We start from the raw sequence: 22,944 nt of genomic DNA on the forward strand, positions 1-22,944 counted from the left end.
TATTACTGTGTGAATTCAAGCAGATGATGACTATCATTTCAGTGGATAATTCTTAAAACTAATTGAATCTAGGGACAAACATGTACAGATTTGTCATGTTTTATTTCCATATGGTGTGTATGTGGATTGCAAAGAAGAAGGCTACTTCTGACAAAGATAATTGAGAATTTAGCATACCTAGCGAGGAGAATTTAATTGCAACTACTACATGAAGCTATGCTGTGAAGGTAAGGCAAAATCACACAATTAAATTTACATATACCATCTCGACTTCAGCCAGAAGGCGGAGGCTCCTGCCGCGATTGTGGAGGTATCGCAGTTTCCACATGGGGTGGAGAAAGGTAAACAAGGGGCAACAAGAGGGCAAGAAGTGCATTCATTTGGTCACTTTAAGGGTTAGGGTATCGCAAGCAGATTTGCATACGTCACTCCTGTCTTAATTTCGTGGGTGCCGTGAACAGATTTGCGTCCGTCACTTCCGCCAAGTGGTGAACGGTTAAGTGTTCCATTTGAGACAGCACTTCATCAGCGACGCAGTACACTGCAATGCAGTGCACTGCATTGCAGTGCACTTCGTTAAGTGCGCGGTAGTAGACACAACTGATTTACGGCAGCTGACCTGTCGTTACAACAATTGGTGTTCCTCGGAAATGTGGCTCCACCCACTCAGCTTGGCAACTTATTCTTAATTACATTTATATAATTATTATTCAACAGTTACACCTGTCATAAAGTGTCAATAAGAAACGGCAAAATACATTTTCATTAACATCCAAAATACGTTTGCATTAACATCCCAGGGGTGCCCAACGAGTGCTGTTCGCTTGCTGCTGTCTTGACACCCGACTGACGCTTGCCACAGACTTGCCACGGTTAGTAACCGCACAGCGCACTCGCTGTCTCTAAGCGATAGCAGGTCAGAGAAACCAACTGTCAAGAAGGACACGGCGTTAAGAACCGGGAACGAGCAGTTTCCATCAGCCTGACGGAATACAAAGAAGCATTTTAGCGGAAAGCACCACCGCCTTTCGAATTTGTGCCAGTCTCGTTGCAAACTAGCGTTATTCGTTGTTCGCTGGCTATCCTGCCAGACGGTTAGCCTCGATAGGGACAGTAACGTTAGCAGCTAGCGTTAATCTAGCTATTTTAGCTTAGTTTACAGCCTGGAAGAGCTTCTAAAATGAGGCTGAAAGTTGGATTTATTATACGGAGTTTGCTTTTCATTGGGACATTTCTTGGATTGTTGGTACTCTGGTCTTCTCTGTCGCCGAAACCCAACGATGAAAACCCCTTTGAAAAACGGGTGAGTTGACAACAGTAACCCACTGAAGTGTCCAACCGGGAAGTGCATGGAACAATTTCCCGTTCTAGCTTAACTCCAACCCACCACATCACGTAACGTAACGTTAGCTATGCGAAATAAGTAACAAGGATGGTGACTGATAATCACCTGAGCAGATTTTGGTTCTTCAATAGTAAAAACATCACCGAAATGCATTAATTTAGCTGTTTGGTTAGCTCTACGAACTTTGGTTGTTCTAGAGATTTGTTCCTGACTATAACTTCGCTGCCTCGATACTCTTTGCTTCTGGAGTAATTTTACACATTTGTATGTAACGGAACGGAACAGTTACACCCGACGTTTAATACGAGTAAAGTACCTCTATTAACGTGTTACTATTCACACTAACTCTGTATTCCCAAATCACCCGGATACATATCCGTATATGTCACCTTATTAGTGTCATGCCTCGTTGAGGTGGAACTAACAGGAATATATGTTTTATGAGGGTCCAAGCGACTTGTCGGTGCGAGAGTGCCCTATTGTTATTGTTAGGGGAACATTGGGCGCATATTTGGGGTAGCCTACTTTTTATTCTGGGGTACTTGCTAATGACAAACCCACATATCACAATATAGACTGGATTTATCTGTTAGCGATTAATTGTGATAGGCTCTTACCAGCTTTAATTAATCTTCCCGAGTGATACACTTAGCTGTTTGATAATATTGTTTTACTAGCTAGTTCATTTCTTTATCCCAGCACGTTCAACCACCATTATTCTTCTCTGATGTAATGTTGATTATTTTCCTTCTGTGCAATGTTGTATCCTCCATACAGGATGATGTACTGCCCAAAAGAGACCTAGCTGATCAGTTTAAGCCTGTGGTGCCCTGGCCTCATGTAGAAGGGGTGGAGGTTGACCTTAACTCCATCAGACTCAAAAATGGTGAGGAACAGTTCCATTTCTAAACATCCCATAAACAAACCCAGCTTCTACATTCTCTAGAAGAGGACTCAATCTTTTATTAAGCAGGCACTGCTGTGTTTGCAAGGTAGTTTTACTGGTAAACCCTGTTTCAAAGATATTTAAGAGACTAAATGCAGGCTAGTGAACACAGAACCAAGAATAATTCCGTAAACTGTTACATTTACATATGTTTATGATTTGTACACTCAAGGTCTAACAAAGATCTGTTGTACTTTTATAATTTTACATATTTTCAAAAGTTCAGAGATATCATTATATGAAGGCAACTCAAATGAAAGAGTCAATACAATGCAATTTTGTAATTGCATGTCAACAGTGTTTATCCACCATTGCCCCAAAATCTCCAAATATTTTACCTGCCCAATGTTAATGTTTTGATATTTGAAATTGTCAGCTAGGAGGCAATTTGGGGGTATTGGATGACATAAAACTGATAAAACAATTAAAATGTTTATTTATATCACATTTAAATAGCAGTTGCAGCCCTAGCAACTGATAATAATACAAATCAAGTAACCAAAATGGATTGGGATCAAAGCAACATCTGTAATGAGGTCCTTCAAAAAATCCCAGAAACACCATTACAGGTCATCTCCAGGTTTTGAAAAAAAGCATTGATGTCATTTAAAAAAAATCAATGGCCTTATAAATTATTTTAAAAGGATGGCTGTTGTACGTGATTTTAGCATGGGGAAATACCTAGTACTTTTTAGATCTTATGTTTGATACTTTAGCCCATATGAGGTAAAACAGGTATTGCATTATATCCTTTGTCGTATTATAAGTAAATAACATTAGGTACAGTTTTATTAGCACTTGTTTGTCATTGTATCTTGTAATCTTTTGGTGTCTGGTTGTCATCTCCAGGTGGGGCCAAACATCCCCATAATCCTGACCAGCAGCTAAACCAAAAACAGGTGATCCAGCAGCAGTATGTGACATTCAAGCCCCACACACAAGCCTACACCAGCCCCGTTCTGAAGAAAGGTATCTTGGGAAACTTTGAGCCCAAGGAACCTGAGCCTCCGGGGGTCCTCGGCGGTCCTGGAGAGGTAGCCATACCTTTTGTCCTGGGTCCCGAGTACAAAGATGCTGTCCAGAGTTCCATCAAAGAGTTTGGTTTCAACATGGTAGCTAGTGACATGATTTCACTGGACAGATCCATCAAGGATATACGCCATGAAGAGTGAGTACTGCTGTTCATAATGACTACAATTCAGCCACTGTTACAGCACCACTTGACCAATTTGCAGTTTATCCTAATTTGTCATAATTTATGTTCATAATAATTTACCACCACACTTGTAGGAACAGTGATGATCTCTCTCAAATCTAGATGAAATAACACTAACAGTCCAAGTTTTAACATAAAATGAAACCAACCCAAACACTTGATTGAGCAAACAAGCACACAGACGGAGTGAGTCGTACACACCCCACGAAACAATCTCCCTTTAACCGGTTTGACGGACGTAGATTACACATTGCCAAACCAGTCCTCGACATTACAACATGACAAATGAACCATGTTTGCTTTCTTTCAACAAAGGCTGACAATGTATTTCACCAATATCTTTTATTGTTTATCACATTCTATTACAAGAGGACTGTTTTTCATTTGATTGCCGTTAACGGAGTTTGTGGCTTCAAAGTCGAGCATAGATAAGTTTTAGTTTCAGTTCGCTGTCCGAAAGAGTGCCAGGTTTTTGTGATGGGGTGAGGCTCAGGCGCAGAGAGACAGGCTGGACGCAATATAAATAACAAAAAAGCACTCTTTAATCGTGGAATATGCCTACTATGAACTATTCATACACTCTGTCATATTCATTGAATGTATTTTAACTCTAAATCTGTCCTTCTGTACACAGGTTTCTTCCTTTTTGAATTGAAAACAGTTTACAAAAAAACAAGGTCCAAAAGGGGCAGGCAGAGGATCGTCGGTCAGGGCAGGCAGGCAGGCAGGGTCGAAGCAGGCAGGATCAGATACGACAGACAGGACGACGGGAAAAAGACACAGAACTAGAGACGACAATCCGACAGCAGACAAGGGAAAGACTGACACAATATATAGGGGGGGGAAACAGGTGTACGACATCAGACAGTAACGAGACAAGAGTGGCTGAGGGTAGGTGCAGGGAATTAAACAATTAAGACAGAGAAGACACAGAGGAGACATAGGAGACACGGAACACAGGAGAAACAGAACCGGGTGTTACAGTACCCCCTTCTTAAGGGACAGATACCAGACGTCCCAAAGGATCAACAAGGGTGGGTGGAGGGGAGCCGGCGGAGGGACAAAGGGCATGGCAGAAGCAGTCTGGGGGGTGGGCCGGCGGGCGACCACCAGGCGAAAGGCGCGCCGGAGTACAGGGATGGGTAGCTGGGGTACCGGGTAGGGATGCACCGATCTGATCGGCCGATATTCCCATTATCGGTTTTGATCGGCGTTCTCAAAACGGCCGATCAGATGACGAAACATCTGCGAGAACTATCAGAGACGTTTCAATCGCGGCGCATCGCAACGGAGAAAATGCGCCCGGCGAGGGCCGCAGAGTGAGAGGTCCACGAGGTGATCCTCACGCACCGAGCGGCATCCCCGTCCCCCGAGTTGAATCACTGCGTCAACTCAGCCGACTCTTACATCAGGCATGAGAATCCCTCACCTTTCGGCGAAATTCGCCATTTTGAAACCAAAATAGGTGACTTACGTGAATCGTGTAGATCCGTAGAGTTTTTGTTTTGGGGTAGGGGGGGGGTCAATTGGCCGGCCGGCGTTTATGAGATTGGAGTGGGACACGGAGAAAATGTGGAGTGGTGCTCTTCGCAATAGAACATCTTTGATGGGACGTGTCGCGTCTCGGCCAATCAGCGTCAAGATGTCTTCAGCGTTTGGTGGTTTAGGTTAGCTTGAATGTTAGCCGCTACTTCTGCTGCTGTCACGCTGCACGGTGTAGCGATGCTAACAAAGTACCCGTACGTTAAAAACGATGTGATTTAGCATATTTTTAGTATCGATACTTAATTAAAAGAGCGATCAGAGCGCACGCGCTGCTCCGTGTCAAGCTGTCTGCGCACACTGCGCAGCGCTCACAGCGAGGGGCATTAAGTGGTGGAATTTTCGGCTTTAAAAATAAAAATAAAAAAAGATGCCAGAAGTGAAATGTTTAAGTTCAGTCTGTAAAGTTCTGTAACTCTACAGCTGCTCATCCTGATGAACTCTGTATCCTCTTGCCAGATACAGAACGGCCTCATAGTGTATAATCAATGCTATGATGGCTCCATGTCATTTCATTCATATCTGGCTGTATTAATACTAATATTACTGCCATTTGTTAAGTGTTGGAAAAAGTTGGTAAAAAGTGAACCATACAGATATTTTATTTATTTCTATTATAGATAAATATACCAGTATCGTATTTATGGTATACTGTTTTTATGGTATTGTGTCAGTATCATGATATTTATGGCAGGTATGGTATAGAACAGGGGTGGCCAACCAGTCAGAGACTAAGAGCCACATTTTTTACTGTGTCACCGCAAAGAGCCACATCATACACATATGTGTGCGCGCGCACACGCACACACACACCTCTGATCAGCCAGATTTGTTGTAAATGTCACACACCAACATGATAATGACAGAAATGGACTCCTACAGTACTAAGACAACAGGTCTGTCATGTTCAACAATGAACATTGTGTACACTGTCTCACACACACACACACAAACACACATTATCTCAGTTCAACCAAGTCCACAAACAAAAATAGAATAATTTACAATAGCGTTTTTCTTTTACTAAGTCCCACTAAGTTGCTTAGTGGGACTTATGGGATTCCTTGCCTTGAACAATCCTCTTCAAATCTGGCTTAATTCCGTTGTTGCCACTCGAAGCAATTCCTTCACATGGTGTCAATCAGAACAGGTGTCCGAAAATCGAACGGTGCACTTGCGCCATGAATGCCGCATTATGGGGGGCTGGAGTAATCAAACGCCCACCAATAAACCACTTTAGCCGAAGAGAGTGTTCGACATTCGGATGCGGTTCTCCCGCAACGCTGCTCTTACACCGTGTCCGCTGAATTGAGGGCGGCTGGAGAAAGCGTCACCGTAAACTACTTTAGCCATAGTGCGGGACATCCAGCTGCCCATAATGCGGCGTTCATGGCGTAAGTGCAGTGTTTGATTTTCGGACACTTTCATTCCGTAGAACGGCCCGCTCGACATTCGGATGTGGTCTTTCCGCGTTTGGCCCACGAGTTTGAGACCCGTGCCCTACTGGGAAACTTTGCGTTTTTTTCATCTCACGCATGCGCGTTTGACGAAAAATACCGTATTGAACTCAAGCGAAGCGAACACGCACATACAAAAAAACACAAACTTAGATATGAACGTAAGAGCCGCATGACACCAGGCAAAGAGCCGCATGCTGCTCGCGAGCCGCGGGTTGGCCACCCCTGGTATAGAAGATCATGACAACCAGGTAGAGGCAGAACAGACTCAAGGAACAGCAGAGCACAAGACTTGAAGACTTGTTCACACCAACAACAAAAAAGGAAGTTGGTTCATGAATGACCATATTATCCACAATATTACTATTATTATAGGGCCCGATCACTGACTTGGTGTCAGAATGGAGGACCTACAGATTATCATACAACGGCCAACATCGATGTTCGTGGAAGTCAGTAACGAGACAAGATTGGCTGAGGGCAGGTGCAGGGAATTAAACAATTAAGACATAGGAGACACGGAACATAGGAGACACGGAACACAGGAGAAACAGAACCGGGTGTTACAAAGAGCTATCTGACGGCAAGATAAAGCAAGGAAAATATTCTATAGTTTACACTTAAACGGTTAAAGATTTTTAGAACATTTTTAGGAGGTACAAATATATCTTTCTCCAAATGGGGTAATATACAGACAATGGATAAGAGCCTCATAAAACCCCACCCAAACTATGCCTTTTAATGCACAATTAAGTAGATCAGACAATTTCTAACGACTCCCAATATAAGCCCCACCTATTTACAGTATTATTCAAATATTTGTGTAACATAAGCGGATACAGAAACAGATGCAATAGTAGCTTCATATTACACCCCTAATACCTTTTTCATGACATGCAACTCTAAATCACAACTGATAAAGAACAGAATACAACATAAAACACATCTCACTACCCATACATCTCTCCACTAACACATGCACACATTGTTACACTGCATTAAATGACTATTTTCACTCACTTTGGACACGCCCCCACACATCCTATGAGTGACATGAAGTTGAAAACGGCAACATTCCTAATGGGAACCAGTAATTAATGAGTCCAACTGATTTGGCACTCTTGTCCACCTCTCTAGGTGTAAGGACTGGCACTATGATGACAGACTGATGACCTCCAGTGTGGTGATAGTCTTCCATAATGAAGGCTGGTCGACATTGATGAGAACAATCCACAGTATCATCAAGAGGACTCCCAGGAAATACCTGGCTGAGATAGTTATGATAGATGACTTCAGCAACAAAGGTGGGTTCACTTTCCTCACTGTATATGATTGTAGTTGTATTGTGATTATCTCTTGAATAATTCAGCATCAAAGCACACAAATAAGTAATGACATTTAGGAGAGTTCCCTTAGTACTGGTGTCTGACTGAATAGCTGTCTTAATAAGTCATATTTTTCTAGTTATTAACCAATTGTGATTGTTGCACGATGCAAAAGCAACATGTGTTTAATTCTGTTCCCCAAGAAGGAAGATCATTAGGTGTTAACTATGTTGTTGCCATTCCATGAAGCGATCTAGGGCTGCCATTCAAATGGAGCATGAGATTCATACTCTCGTTAAATTTCCAGTTTCTCACATTGCTTTAACACAAACAAAATCCTTCATCTTATCATCCAGAGTAGAGTGTGTTGCTGCTTTATTGACAGAAACCAAACGGTTGTGGATGTTGTGTAACTCTAACAGGCAGTGTGGTTAATATAATAATCATTTATTTTATGTAGTGCTTCTCAAGGCACCCGAAGTCACTTAACAGAGTCCAGTAGTCATACACACACACACAGTCATACCGGTGGTGGTAAGCTACATCAGTAGCCACAGCTGCCCTGGGGCAGACTGACGGAAGCGTGGCTGCCAATCAGCACCTACGGCCCCTCCGACCACCACCAACATTCATTCACATCCATACGAACCGGGGTGAGGCTGCGGTGCATGTCTTTATGATGGTGGGGGAAACCGGAGTACCCGGAGTAAACCCACGCAGACACGAGGAGAACATGCAAACTCCACACAGAAAGGACCTGGAATGACCGGGACGACCAGGATTCGAACCCAGGGCCTTCTTGCTGTGAGGCGACAGTGCTAACCACTGAGCCACCCTAGTGGTGGGAAGAGCAGAGTTGATCCTGTTCAAAGAGGACAGAGCTCTGCTATTAAAAAACATATATTATCAGGAGTCAAACAAGTACCTCCCTTAGTTGTTAACAAAGTAAATTATAATGGTATTGCATGTGTGTGTGTGTGTGTGTTTGTGTAGCTCATCTGAAGGAGCGTTTGGAGGAGTACATCAAGCAATGGAACGGTCTTGTAAAACTCTTCAGAAATGAGAAGAGAGAAGGACTGATCCAGGCCAGGAGTATTGGAGCCAACAAAGCCAACAAAGGACAGGTATCGGATCATCATGCTTCTGCTGCTTCTACTGTCACTAGTGTGTGAGTAGTTTACTTGTCAAACGACCGGGCCTTTTGCTCAGCAGCGCCCCACTTATGGAACAGTCTCCCTGACCACCTAAAGGCAACACAGACACTGGACTCTTTTAAGACTGGCCTAAAAACCTTTTTATTCAGGAAGGCATTTATGTCTTTGAGTTGAGTTTCATGACTTGTGTCAAATATTTTTTTATTTTTTTATTATAGTTAGTTTTAACAATGTACTGGCTCTGTGGCACTCTGATATTCTTGGCTGAAGAGTGCCTATAGAATCCATTATTATTATAAAAATAACATTTCTTTTTACAATCAAACACTTGAAATGATGAAGGCACTTGCAAATGACATTGTAGTGCACAATGTAAACCATACTTTGACGTTTAATTTGTACCTCTTTACTTAACCCTTGTGTTGCCTTCGGGTCATTTTGACCCGATTCAATGTTTAATGTCGGTGTTCTTTCGGGAGTCAACAAACAAACATAACGTACCTCACACTTAAACTTGGAAAACAATATTAATTCTAATAATTTTCTGGAGATTTTAATAGCTGGGGTCATATTGACCTCAAGGGTAAAATATGTTAGTAAATATAAAGGTAACAGGAGGGTTAAACATTGAATCGGGTCATATTGACCCGAAGGCGACAGGAGGGTGAAACATTGAATCGGGTCAAATTGACCCGAAGGCAACACAAGGGTTAAGATTTAATTGTGTTTTCTAGGTGCTGATCTACCTGGATGCTCATTGTGAGGTTGGAATCAACTGGTATCCTCCATTGGTCGCTCCCATTTCAAAAGACAGGTAACCAACTCATCTGTTGAGCGTCACACACATGATAATGACTGCTAGTGACTTGTGACTTTATAAAGAACAATATCCATCAAAGATTATTCATTACTCAATTGCAGTCTAGCCATTAAACCACAACTTACCTTTACAGCACATCTTATACATTTTCTACTTTTCATGGTCAGCAGTATGTCATAGTCTATATAGGAAACATTCTTCAAGCATTTTTATGCGACCATTTCTTTATACAGGTTTTCAGTAATCCACTGTTGGTGCTTGCAGACATGCACATGGAAGCTTTTACACACCACATAATTTTTCATGTCCTCTTTTGATATTCGTACTTGAATATTCAGTTCTGTGATCTTTCATGTCTTCTAAACCAAAGGTGCACTGTGGACAGCTCCTTCAAATACATAATTATCACTGAGTTTCTTTTCTGTCCTGATCCACTGGTAGATATTTATGGGTTGCTTGTATTTGACAGATGTGTACATGTCCATCAGTTGTTCCAGTTGTTTCACTGCATTAAATCTGCTTCTGCTTTCAGCCGCAACTGTGTACTAAAGCACTGTTGCTGCAGGATTCTGTACCATGCATATAGTATATTTATGCATCAGAAGGGTCTGGCCACAGGTACAAATAAGCATCTCCCTGTAAAGACACACACTAGAGATCACTCCGCTTTTCATTATCTATCAATACTACATAATTCAGTGCTGCATCTGCACCAGCTGTTCAGGCTGTATGTACTGTGTATGAATCTTGCACATTCCAGGAATGATTATATGATTCTTAATGTGTCATGCATTTCCTGTTGCTTAACTTCTACAATAGGTTTCACTGTGTGTGAGCCACAGGACTGTAAAATCTGGAGGAGTTGCGAGTCCCCCTTTGTGTGTAGAAAGGGCAGCAAGTTGAAGAGCAATTGTTTTCTGATTGCAATGAACATGTTGATTTTGGATGGCTAAATTCCAACAAGTATTTTGAAAAGGATAGAATTCCCAGACTATCAGAATATGGGATTTCCCTTCAACATATTGAACAGGGCATGGCAAGGAATTCACGTGTGTGTGGTGTGTGTGTGTGTGTGTGTGTGTGTGTGTGTGTGTGTGTGTGTGTGTGTGTGTGTGTGTGTGTGTGTGTGTGTGTGTGTGTGTGTGTGTGTGTGTGTGTGTGTGTGTGTGTGTGTGTGTGTGTGTGTGTGTGTGTGTGTGTGTGTGTGTGTGTGTAGGACAGTATGTACAGTACCACTGATAGACTATATAGATGGTAATGAGTACACTATGGAGCCCCAGCAAGGTGGAGATGAGGACGGCCTGGCTAGAGGAGCATGGGATTGGAGCCTGCTCTGGAAGAGAGTACCACTTAGCCAGAGAGAGAAGGCCCAGAGAAAGCATACCACCCAGCCCTACCGGTACATTCACCGCAGCCAGCATGCTAACACTCATCCCTGTTCTGTTTGTTTTTTCCATCTCCCATCCTTTCATCCCACCTGTTTTCACCTATTTTCCACTGTGTCTCGCTCTGTCTTGGTCTCTGACACCGCACCCAATGTCTTTGTGTCTTTTACTGGCACTGCTGTCCGTATTTGCCCGTTTGTTTCCCTTCATCTACACCACCTCTTCCCCCATGTATCCTGTATGCATGACCCCACCCCAACTCTGTCAGAACGGTGTGTACCGTGCCTCTAATCGACTCCATCCACGGCCAGAAGTTCACCATCGAGCCCCAGGGTGGAGGAGATAAGGACGGCTTCGCTAGAGGAGCCTGGGATTGGAGCATGCTCTGGAAGAGAGTTCCTCTGGGAGAAGCAGAAAAAAAACGCAGAAAGACTCAGACTGAGCCATATAGGTACAGAAAAACTATCTCTATCGACTAATCGGGACAGTGTCATCAACACAGAAAACAAACATATTCCAACTAACCTTGACAGGTGCTAATGATACCTCAACTAGCATAGATGGATAGATAGATAGCCTATATATATCTATTCATCTCCAGGGGGACATTTCTTAATTTTAGTTTGAGAAGATATGCTAATCTTAAACCATAGGGATGAAAATACAGAGAACCCACTCAAGTCAGTAGAACTACTCAAATGTACCATGGTGCATGGGTACCACCATCTGTTATCTAATACCAAATCTCTTTAAATATTTACATTTGGAAAACTTTAAATATATCAAATATATAATGAGTCTAACCCTTACTGCATTTCAAAACTAACTAAACCCAAACAATCTAATTTATCTGATGGGTCGTAGCTTACTACTGTTCTGTCCACTGACTGCCTGTGCTTCAATGTTTATCCCCGTTTGTTTAATTTATTGGAATTTACTCTTGTATGGCGTCTATTCCAAATTTGACTTTGTGATGTTTTTGCTGTAACTCCAGTCATTTAGGCTAATTTAGCAAATCAATTCCTGTTTTGGGGAGTCTGTGACTTCCTCTACAGCATGGTCTTCAGTGAGAAATGATTGGGTCTGAATCTAAAAGCAGAGGAGTTGATGAGTTTGTGTTGGGACATTTTGTTGGGTCTACAGGGGAACTTCTGGTGTGAATCGGGTTCGGACGGGGGCAACATCACCCCCATCGTTTCCCAATCACTTTCATTCATTTGTCTTGTCAGTCTTTTTTCCTCCACTTTGCTTACTTTTTGTTCTTATATTTGTTCCTCTGTCAGTCTGATCTGTTGTGATCTGTGTTGTTATTAATACTGTAACCTAGTGCGCTTTAAAGGTGCTAAATGTTATATTCAGGGCATTAATATAGCACCAAACAAGTATTCGCTATCTCAAGGCAAGTGAAGTAATTTCGCCCTGAGCAGACACGGAAGTTAAAGTCCTGGTCACCCACCATCTGTTTCCTCCACAGGTAAACACGGTTGGCTCTGTCAACATTGTTTCTGCTGATCACACTCTTCGTGCTGATCAGTTCAGCGTTTGCCATGTGGAGAGCCATGTGAAGATTATTCCCTCAATCATAGACATGCTCTGAATATAGATTTCCACACCTTTAATTAAAAGCAATTTCGATGCCAACGTTTCCACCGAAATTAACTGTATTATGTGTAACTCAGTTTTACACAGTAGCAGTGTTCTATTTACATATCTTTGCGCGTATTTTGAAGTAGCGCATTAGAAACATTATGAAAATGTCAAAATTCGATAAAACGGTTGCATTAAAAAAAAAAGTTCCTTATAAAGTATAGAAAACATCTAACTCTCATAACTGATTGGCTGTTTCTGCCATCGGTGTCTTAAATTCTTTTTTTATTGTGTGAATATTTATCTTTGTCTCCGGACAGCATGAAACAATGTCAATACTAGTTAACATAAAAGAACATGTCAAACTTGCCCAATTGAAACTAATACTCAAAGACCTCTACATTTTTCTATCGTGCAAATGCCCTATCCGACTTGTTTTGTTTCTGGTTCACAACTTCAACTTCTTCCACTGGTGGATGACAGCCATTTGTCATATAGCGGCAACTTCTGACAAAACTACAATTTAGCCATGTTTATTTGCTGGAAACCATTTTATAGAAATGTGCATTTATTTGTCTTTTTTTGACATTTCAAAAGTTTTCTTCAAATTTTCTTGACTGAATTGAATGGAATGTTGGCTAGGGATGCACCAGTTTGAGCATGTGTCTGTTTCTGGATGTGTCTGTCTGTCTTTATACCTGCAGGTCTCCAGCAATGGCGGGTGGTCTCTTTGCTATAGAGAGAGACTTCTTCTTTGAGCTGGGTTTGTATGACCCGGGACTGCAGATATGGGGAGGAGAGAATTTTGAAATATCATTCAAGGTAGACATGGAAGAGGCCAATTTTAAACAGACTGAGACCTTTTAAGCATTACCAATATTCACCTTTATTTGTATAGATATATATATAATTATTTGTCTTTTGATGTAGATCTGGCAGTGTGGTGGCCAGCTGCTTTTTGTACCGTGTTCTCGTATCGGACATATCTATAGACTTCCGGGATGGCAAGGCAATCCTCCACCTGCACATGTTGGATCGTCACCCACTCTGAAGGTAGAGTGGTCCATGCTTTGATCTGTGTCGATTCATGACTAAAACTGAAAAACCCCAAGACATAAATGTGGACATGCATTTGTTTTATTAGATTTGCAAATATGGCATTCAACCTGTACCTGCTTTACTCGTCTTTTGACCTAACAATCATTTAAAGTCAGAAAGGTAATTGGTTATAAGGTTTACAGCGCTCTTATCAAAACAGACTTTCTGGATCAAAATAGGATAACTTGTAAAGCTAATAAACGGGATAATTAACATGATACCTTCAATGTAAAGAAGTTTATACATGTAACTCTGATCGGCATTTTACAGATCTTTGTGTAGACTGCAATGAAATCGCACAGTCAGTAAAAATGGTTATCGACCCAAGTAAACAATTAATATTATTATATTCCGTCTTAGTTGTCTCCATGTTATCATATCAGCCGTATTGCTTTAGTAGAAAAGCATATGTGTCTGAGTGAGGTGCACACCTTCTCACTTCACATTCTTCCATTATAAATCCCAGTTTTTGTGGTGAATGTCATTTTTGGGTGCATATGCATTGTTTATCCATCTGGACCCAGGTGTGCGGTTTTAGAACCAGTGTAGCACAAATCAAGTGTACGTTAAAATGTTGTATGATGTCCGTTCTTCCCAACAATACTTGCTATATATTATTTTTTATAATTACACCTATTAGATTTATTTAGTTATTACAGCAGATAAAATCAGCATAACATTATAGTTCAGAATGAAAAAATATGATTTATGCCATATTAAGTAGAATATATGTGTGTCTACAGAACTATGTCCGTGTTGTGGAGACATGGTGGGATGACTATAAGGACTACTTCTACGCCAGCCGTCCTGAAACTCTCACTCTAGCCTACGGAGACATCAGTGACCTTAAACGCTTCAGGTATAACAAACATACAAGCTAAATATGCATACTTTGTATTATTATTATTATTATTATTAGACATTTATTCTTTTGTCTCACTGGCTAACACTTAATTTCTCATTCTACCACGAGTTACCCCCCTTAAAGTACACTGTCTAATTTCTAGGCTGTTCTAGACAAAAGTTTAAAAATCGAGATATCACGCTGATAGAAAATCCCACCGATTTATCTGATTTAGAGCAAACTTCTAGAGAAAATAAGTACTGGACCTCCGTGATTGATTTGCAGCTTTTAATTATGAACATTTACTTATGTTTCAACACTACTGTATCCTGTCCAAAAGGCAAACACTAAAATATTCAACCTAGAACAGGTCTCATTTGATAATTTTGAACCGAATTTCAAAACTATTGGCTAATGGATCAAAGGGTGGGAGTTGCCATTGTCAACGTCCAAGTGCTGCAAAAGGGCTGCAAAGCAATCAGTGAAGCAAAACGTATTTTAATCAAGTGGCAGCGCTTTGTATAACGTTTCTTTGTTTTTGCTACATTTTCTAAACATAAGCATTGCAAATCGATGGCACATGTTGTTGACGTTGCTTGCATAATTTAGTTTTCATTTACATTTATTACACAACCTGCAATGATGTTGTACAGCCAAGACTTTATATACTGTTTGTTGGCTGAATTATTTTGTCAGGGAGGAGCATCGATGCAAGAGCTTCAAGTGGTTCATGGAGGAAATAGCGTATGACATTCCAATGTATTATCCGCTGCCTCCTAAAAATGTAGAATGGGGAGAGGTAGGCACACACAAACACACACACACACACGTTTATATTTCTTTCATTTTGTGAAGTACTGTGTCTTAAGGTGTTGTATGTGCATATCCTGTCTGTGTAGATTCGAGGCTTTGAGACAAGTTACTGTATTGACAGTATGGGGCACACCAATGGGGGCAATGTGGAAATAGGACCGTGCCACAGGATGGGGGGCAACCAGGTAATAAAACACACGCATACTTATTTTGCTCAGGAAAATGTTTGAAAAGGAGTTAGAATTGATCAAATATTGACTTGATGGTAAAACAGTATCTCTTAATATAAAGAAAAGAAAATTCATGGTTTTTGGAAATCCCCAAAAATTTGAGGGGAATATTGAATTCTGTGACAATAACATTTCAGACAATATCCCCATGGGTCATTTTTTATCTTAAAGTAACATGGAGCCAACATATTGAACATACATACCTGCAAACTTGTTACCTTTCTGTGAAATTCACCGTTTTGAAATTAAAATAGGTCATCCACGTGAATCGTGTAGATCGGAAGAGTTTTTGTTTTGGGGTGGGGGGCGGGTCAACTGGTCCACTGCCGTTGAGATTGCAGTGGGACGCGGAGAAAATGTGATTCAATTCAATTCAATTCAGTTTATTTGTATAGCCCATTTTCACAAATTACAAATTTGTCTCGGAGTGCTTTACAATCTGTACATATAGACATCCCTGTCCCAGAACCTCACATCGGGCTGGACCAGGGCAAACCTGATTCAGCCCTAAATATAAGCTCTGTCAAAGAGGAAAGTCTTAAGTATACTCTTAAATGAGGTGACTGTGTCTGCCTCCCGGACTGAAGGTGGAAGCTGGTTCCATAAAAGATGTGGCGCTCTTCGCAATAAAACATCGTTGATTGGGACGTGTCGAGTCTTAGCCAATCAGCGTTCAGATGTCTACAGCGTTTGGGGGCTTTGGGTTAGCTTGAATGTCAGCCCGCTACATCTACTGCTGTCACGTTGCACGGTGTATCGATACTAACAAGTTATCCTTACGTTAAAAACGATATGATTTTGCATATTTTTAGTATCGATACTTCATTAAAAGAGCATGTGATCAGAGCGCACGTGCTGCTCCGCTCCGTTAAATGCTGTCTGCACGCAATGCGCAGCGAGTAAAGTGGCGGAGCTTTTCAGATGGTCTTCGGCTTAAAAAACAAAAAATAAGATTCCAGAAGTGAAATGTTTATGTACTTTGTCAACAATGTAGACAGTCTGTAAAGTTCTGTAACTCTACAGCTGCTCCTACTGAAGGAACTGTGTATCATCTGGTCAGATACAGACTAACGGCCTCATAGTGTATAATCAATGCTATGATAGCTCCATGTAGTTTCATTCATATCTGGCTGTAGGCTAATACTAATATTACTGCCATTTGTTAAGTGTTGAAAAAGTTGGTAAAAAGTGAATCATACAGATGTTTTATTTATTACTATTATAGATAAATATACCAGTCTCGTATTTATGGTACCATATTGTTTGTATGGTATTGTATCGGGTATCATGATATTTATGGCAGGTGTCGTATTGAAGTTATAATTTTAGTATCGTGACAACCAGGTAGAGGCAGAACAGACCTCAAAAAAGGAATTTGGTTCATGAATGACATTAACCATATTATATTTAATGACAATGTATATTTGTTATTACTATTATTATAGGGCTTAGTCAGAGCGGAGGACCTTTTGTTCTTAAGTTGTTTATATTATCATTATTTAGATTTGTGGTCAGAACAATAAAATGACCGTAAAAAAAGTCCGTCCCCCCCGTTGTCACCTCCTTTTTCACCCCTCATGAGTTTGCAGGTATCAATATATAAATGGTACAATTTCAAAGTCTATAGCAATATTGTATACATTTAGAGATGTACTAAATTCTAAGGACGTATACTTCCATATATATCTTAATATGTGGATGTGGATGGGTCAACCTATAAAACAGTTTTATTACAAAAACAAGCAAAACTTATTAACAGAAGTCGTTTTTCTTATTCTGGCCATATCTTAACCTGCCATTAAATCAGCTTTTGCATTTTTCTTTCTTGGTATTAACTCTCAAAACAAATTATTGTACAGTAGTAGTAGTTGTTTTGGTCAGACATGGTTTTAAATGACAGTACTTTTCACTTGATTCTGTGATATGTTTATTACTGCAGTGTAAAATGTGTGTGTGCGTGTATGTGTGCATTTGTTTGTGTAGTTGTTTCGTATCAATGAAGCCAACCAGTTGATGCAGTATGACCAGTGCCTGACGAGAGGAGGTGATAACTCAGCTGTCATCGTCACACATTGTGATCAGAATCAGCACAATGAGTGGACATACTTCAAGGTGAGAAACACACACATAGACACAGAAACACACTCTACTCATCAAAACTTAACATCTCTTCAGTGCTTTTATTTGACCTTGCACTACTCACTAGTGTGAACAAACAGGATGGGATGAGAGCACACTGATGAATGTGAGACAGACTAGTTCGAAAATACAAAGTATTGGAATGAAGAAGAATTCACTCACTCTCTCTTTTTCCAGGATCTCCATCGGTTTACTCATATGATAACAGGTAAATATCTGCACTTCTTTAACACAGACTACAGATTTCACATATTTCTCATAATGAGGCATTGTCACCGTGGACAATCATCATAAATGGAAAGGATTCGGAAGCCTTCATTTTAATAAAGTGTTATCAAACTTCTACAGTAGCCTGCACACACTCTAATAAACTATCAGTCACTAATGGTGTCACACGACTAGTGTTGTCTTTCGTATTTTGCTTTGGTTTGTACATAAGTACTGTGATCTGATCAGAAAGAGCATGCAGCAAACACTAGATGGCTGCTAAGCCTCTTTAACTAATGATGATATTGGCCAAAATTAGCTGATATTAACAGATATCAGTGTCAGACATACAACAAGAATATATATTGTAGGAATATTTAGCGTTGTTTCTGAGTTTTTTCAAGTTTAATATATTTGTGTTTGTAGTTATTGATACTAAATTAATTTCCAGTGGGGTTTACAGTTTGCAGGTACTTGATGTGTGTGTTACGTTTTTTACTATCTAATAACCATTGTAAGGTAACAAATACGTTTGTTTATTTGTTTGTTTGAAGAAATTGCCTAGCATAATTTATCTTGATGAAACCAAATTGCATTATTATAATTGTATAGTTGAATCACTTAGAAAGATCACATCGGAAGTTGGGGTGGCAAAAAACCCAGAACAGGTGCTAAATTCCAAATACATTAATATAGCAGCAAACCACTATTGTCACTGTGAATATATAGTGCAGTAAAGTCTACCTGAGAAGCACATGGTTGCTGCTCTGCACTGCACTTATTCGTGGGTTACAGCTGATAACCCTTATCCGATGTACAGCGTTGTTGGAGGCGTAGGTCCCATCCTCCAACAGAAATACCATGACATACCTTAAGGTGTTTGTGTAACAACTTTAAAACCAATTTATCTAAATGCAGTGTGAGTTTGAGTAATGATATGCATAATCTGTACACATGATCATCAAACCTCTCTCGTGTTCAATGACAAAGCAAAGCAGTACCTCAAACGTCATTAGACACATGATTTTGGGCCTTTTGAAGGCATTTTTCTGATATATATTGGACCATCAACCCCCTTGAATTTAAGGAGGGGCTTCTCAAATCCTGTAACAAGCATTAATAGTAATGATATGTCTGATCCCAACAGGACAATGTCTTGACCGCTCCGACCTGCTCCACAAAGTCTTCATATCAGACTGTGACAACGATAAAACTACTCAGAAATGGGAGATGAACAACATCGTGGCTGTTTGAAGACTTAACAACTGACTGTATGAGGACATACACACACACACACACACACACACACACACACACACACACACACCAAGAAATAAATCCATACTTCACATTGACAGATATATCAAACTAACACTGTCCTTTTAATGAAAATATGTTTTTGATATTGGCATCAGTGTCACCTCCAACACGATGAAGTCAAACTGGTACAATTTAAAGATACTGAGTATTGACTCTGAACAGTTTCAACCCAAAACTGTTGGTTAGTATTGTTGGTCTATATGGTCATGCATTATACAAACACATAGACACTCCAGCTTTCAGCAGAAGAACTTTCTGACACTACTGGTCCTCCGAATGACTTGTTGGACTAACACTGAACTGGAAACATGTTGGGCTCTGTCCGTCTGTTTCTATCCTTCAGAGCGGTTTTGTTTACACCGTTTCTCTCTATCTGTTCTTTTGGGCTCTCAGGTCTTTTCTAAACCACTCCATTAATTTATGAAATATATCACTTTTGAACCGTCATGCTCTTATGAGACCTTTTCATCAACTGTTAGCTAAACTGATTAGTTCACCGACTAAAGAGTCCTTTTTATTTGTAGAGGATTCACTAAAGGTGTTTTAATCAAGTGTTTGGCACATATGCTGGCTGGCACCATGCTTGCTTTTGTCTACAAGTCAGGTTAAGAAGGCTTTTGGGCTTTCAAGGGGAAATCCTGCACCTTACATATGGATGTCCAATCAATGTTGATAGAAAATGTAGTTGATTGAAGCAATAAGTTCCCCGGTGCATGCTATATTGATCAAGAATTGGGAGTTCTCCCGAGTTCTCCTCCTCTGCTGGTCTTGGGTGTCTCGACCAGTTTATCTTCAGAATGCTGAGGTTCTCTAGTCTGAGTTTCTCTCATACATAGTAATACACACAGTCTTGGGTTTGAGGGACAACATCTAACCCACGCTAACATTATTACAGCAAAAGAAGACCATTTCTGTTGGCATGGGAGGGTAATTTTATGCAAAGGCACCAGCAGTTGGTGTTTGCTCCTGGCAGATCAGATTATAGCAGCCATATTCTCTCCCTGCAGCCTCAGCTTCTCTACGCTGCATTTCTTCTGTCGTATCCTCTCCCTCGAATAAATCCGGCTGCATATCCAAGTCGAGGTAAACTCTGTAATATGTAGCCTCGTCCATAACGTCCTCTGCACTTGGAAACAGTTAATTTCCAACACAAGCTTAGAGAATAAGGACACATTTTTGTTTAATTTTTTTAAAACTTTATTTTAATAATGGAACTTGCAACAGATTTAGGAAGTTCAGTTGATGAGCGGCATCATAAAAAAAATGCTGGCATCCCCAGAAAGCAGCCTGTAGTTCTTTCTTGCCTCCAACTACGTCACAGTTTCTGTATTCTCCGTCAATGTCGCAGGAACTGTGGAATCGACTGCATTTACCCTCAACAATAATTGGAATTACACAGAAAGAAATAAAGATGACAAACTTTTAGCATTTTTGTGCTCTGTCCTGTTGGGCCAATTTCAGCAGTGAGATTTATGTAAAGCTCTTATTGGCAAATGTTCAATAGGCTAGACACTGAAATATTATAATATTCAATTGTATTTTTTTCCCTTTACGTTTACGCTCCAGAGTCTGTGAAATGATTTGTTTTGTATCCTGTATTACAGGGCCATCTCTAGCCTGAAGCTAACAAAACAGGCTTACATTTGTTAATGAAGAAGCATAATTAAATTCCCCAGACCATATCAAAAGCCTGACCAGGACATAAAATATAGTAAGAAGAAAACAAAACAAGCACCATTGTATTCTCCTACATAAAGCAACAAGCGGTGTTTTTTCTAAAACTATTATCAAGGTCCTGTCCTGGTGTTCTATGTCTGGAGCCATGACACCTATAATATGCTTTAAAATGCTTGAATAAAAGTATTTTTTGTTTTTTGTTCAATTCAATTGGTATTTATTTACTTCTGTTGATATTTCCATTACCTTGAATTTAATTTCATCAACTTCCACAGACACTACAATGCTTTTGAGAAACATGAACATTTCAAGGAGAGCACACAGTGATCTGACTGAATGAGGTCTTTTGAACTGTCAACCGAACTGACTGACAGTCTTGAGTAATTCAGTAGCTGAACAGTTGTCTGTGAGTAACTGCCTGTGCGCAAATGAAAATATATATATTGGGTTTTTGGTAGGGAATGAAACCAGTGAGAAATACAAAACGTATGTTATGGAAAATAACAAATGTGTGTGAGTTTTATTATTTGCTTTTGCAAGGGAAAGAGGGTTTGGTGTATGGATGAACATGTATGCAATGTTTTGTACAATGTAAATAGATTGATTTGTAAAGACGATCATGGTGCATTTTGTCAAAGGGCTTTGAATGATATTGTAAATATCTAACTTATAGCTGAAATGTAATAATATGGGCTGATTGAGCAAATAAAATACCAGATTTTTACTACTACCACTGTGTTCCCTCTTTGATTTTCAGGAAATGGTGCTGTAGAGGCGTCATGCTGTTCATAGAAAGTCCTAACCATCAACCCAAATCATAAAAAAATATACAAAGAATGTAATATTTTGTTTGTAATGCAACAAAACAGCAAAATAGCCCTAATGTTGACAGTGAGGTCTGGCACCCCGAGGAATGTTTTTCAAATGCAAGTAGTATACTCTGCACATTAGGCACACTTTAATTTTTCTTTTTACATTTTTTGCTGCATAGGAAATAACATTAAAAGTGCCATGCTATTTGGTCATCTGTTCTATGATTCAACTTGCAGTTGATAAAGAGAGCTTTTATATTGAACCTTTTTTTATTTTTTAACATGTATTGTGCTGGGCTACTTGACCTTTCAGCCCCTGCTCTATTCCCTCAATTTGTGTGTAGTCTGAGTCTCTCACAATGAATCTATTGATCATTCTAAACCACACTTATGAGCTTCAGTCCTCAATTATTTATCAAAAGTATTAGTGAAGACACTTTTTATTACACCAGTTTTAAAGATACAGAATACAACTGCATTCTGTCCCGATGTGAAAGTCATGCTTGTTACAGATAGGGTTGCCAGGTCTGTGTGACAAAACAAGCCCAATGGCCAATCAAAACCAGCCCAAAACCAGCCCAATGGCCAATAATACCAGCCCAAAAACCAGCCCAATATCAGAACTCAAAATATGCCCATAACTCCTTCATGATGCCCCCCTGAGATAGGAAAGTGACCCACTGCGAGCGTTGTCGACGGGGGGGGGGGGGCTCAACTGTGTGCGCAGGTGTGTCGGCGTGTACGTGCTGATCTGGAGTCAGTTTGGTAGGATTTGGTAGTGATGGTGAGATGAAGCCTCATGAGGCATCGAACCACTTCAGCCAATTGGTTCGAGAAAGGGTTCATTTCTTGAAGCTTCATGTGCACACGACACCACCTACTGGCCAAGTGTATAATCACAGGCAGCTGAATCTGAACCACATAATGTGATGCATTGAATTTTTGTATCTGTTATGGCTGTTGGGAATGACTATGAATTACAAAAATGTATGACCAAATCATTTCTGTACATAAATTATCACATATG

At 40.3% G+C, this 22,944-nt stretch overlaps 1 protein-coding gene across 2 annotated transcripts; it reads left to right on the top strand.

The window, feature by feature from the left end:
* Positions 1-840: 840 nt before the first annotated feature.
* On the top strand, positions 841-21,835 carry galnt7 (UDP-N-acetyl-alpha-D-galactosamine: polypeptide N-acetylgalactosaminyltransferase 7). 2 transcript variants are annotated; one of them, XM_056410083.1, is made up of 15 exons: positions 841-1,303; positions 2,123-2,231; positions 3,141-3,459; positions 7,644-7,810; positions 8,825-8,955; positions 9,720-9,799; positions 11,022-11,204; positions 13,482-13,599; positions 13,708-13,830; positions 14,619-14,734; positions 15,416-15,518; positions 15,619-15,717; positions 17,746-17,874; positions 18,079-18,109; positions 19,256-21,835. In XM_056410083.1, the coding sequence occupies exons 1-15, from the start codon at positions 1,181-1,183 to the stop codon at positions 19,360-19,362; spliced, it is 1,938 nt and encodes a 645-aa protein (XP_056266058.1). In that variant the 5' UTR covers positions 841-1,180; the 3' UTR covers positions 19,363-21,835. The 2 variants fall into 2 exon arrangements, with proteins under 2 accessions (XP_056266058.1, XP_056266057.1); XM_056410082.1 differs by lacking the exon at positions 11,022-11,204 and adding an exon at positions 11,459-11,641 and having other exon boundaries at positions 863-1,303.
* Positions 21,836-22,944: the final 1,109 nt, after the last annotated feature.

The sequence above is a fragment of the Pseudoliparis swirei genome, chromosome 24 (assembly GCF_029220125.1).
Source record: "Pseudoliparis swirei isolate HS2019 ecotype Mariana Trench chromosome 24, NWPU_hadal_v1, whole genome shotgun sequence".
Taxonomy (NCBI): domain Eukaryota; kingdom Metazoa; phylum Chordata; class Actinopteri; order Perciformes; family Liparidae; genus Pseudoliparis; species Pseudoliparis swirei.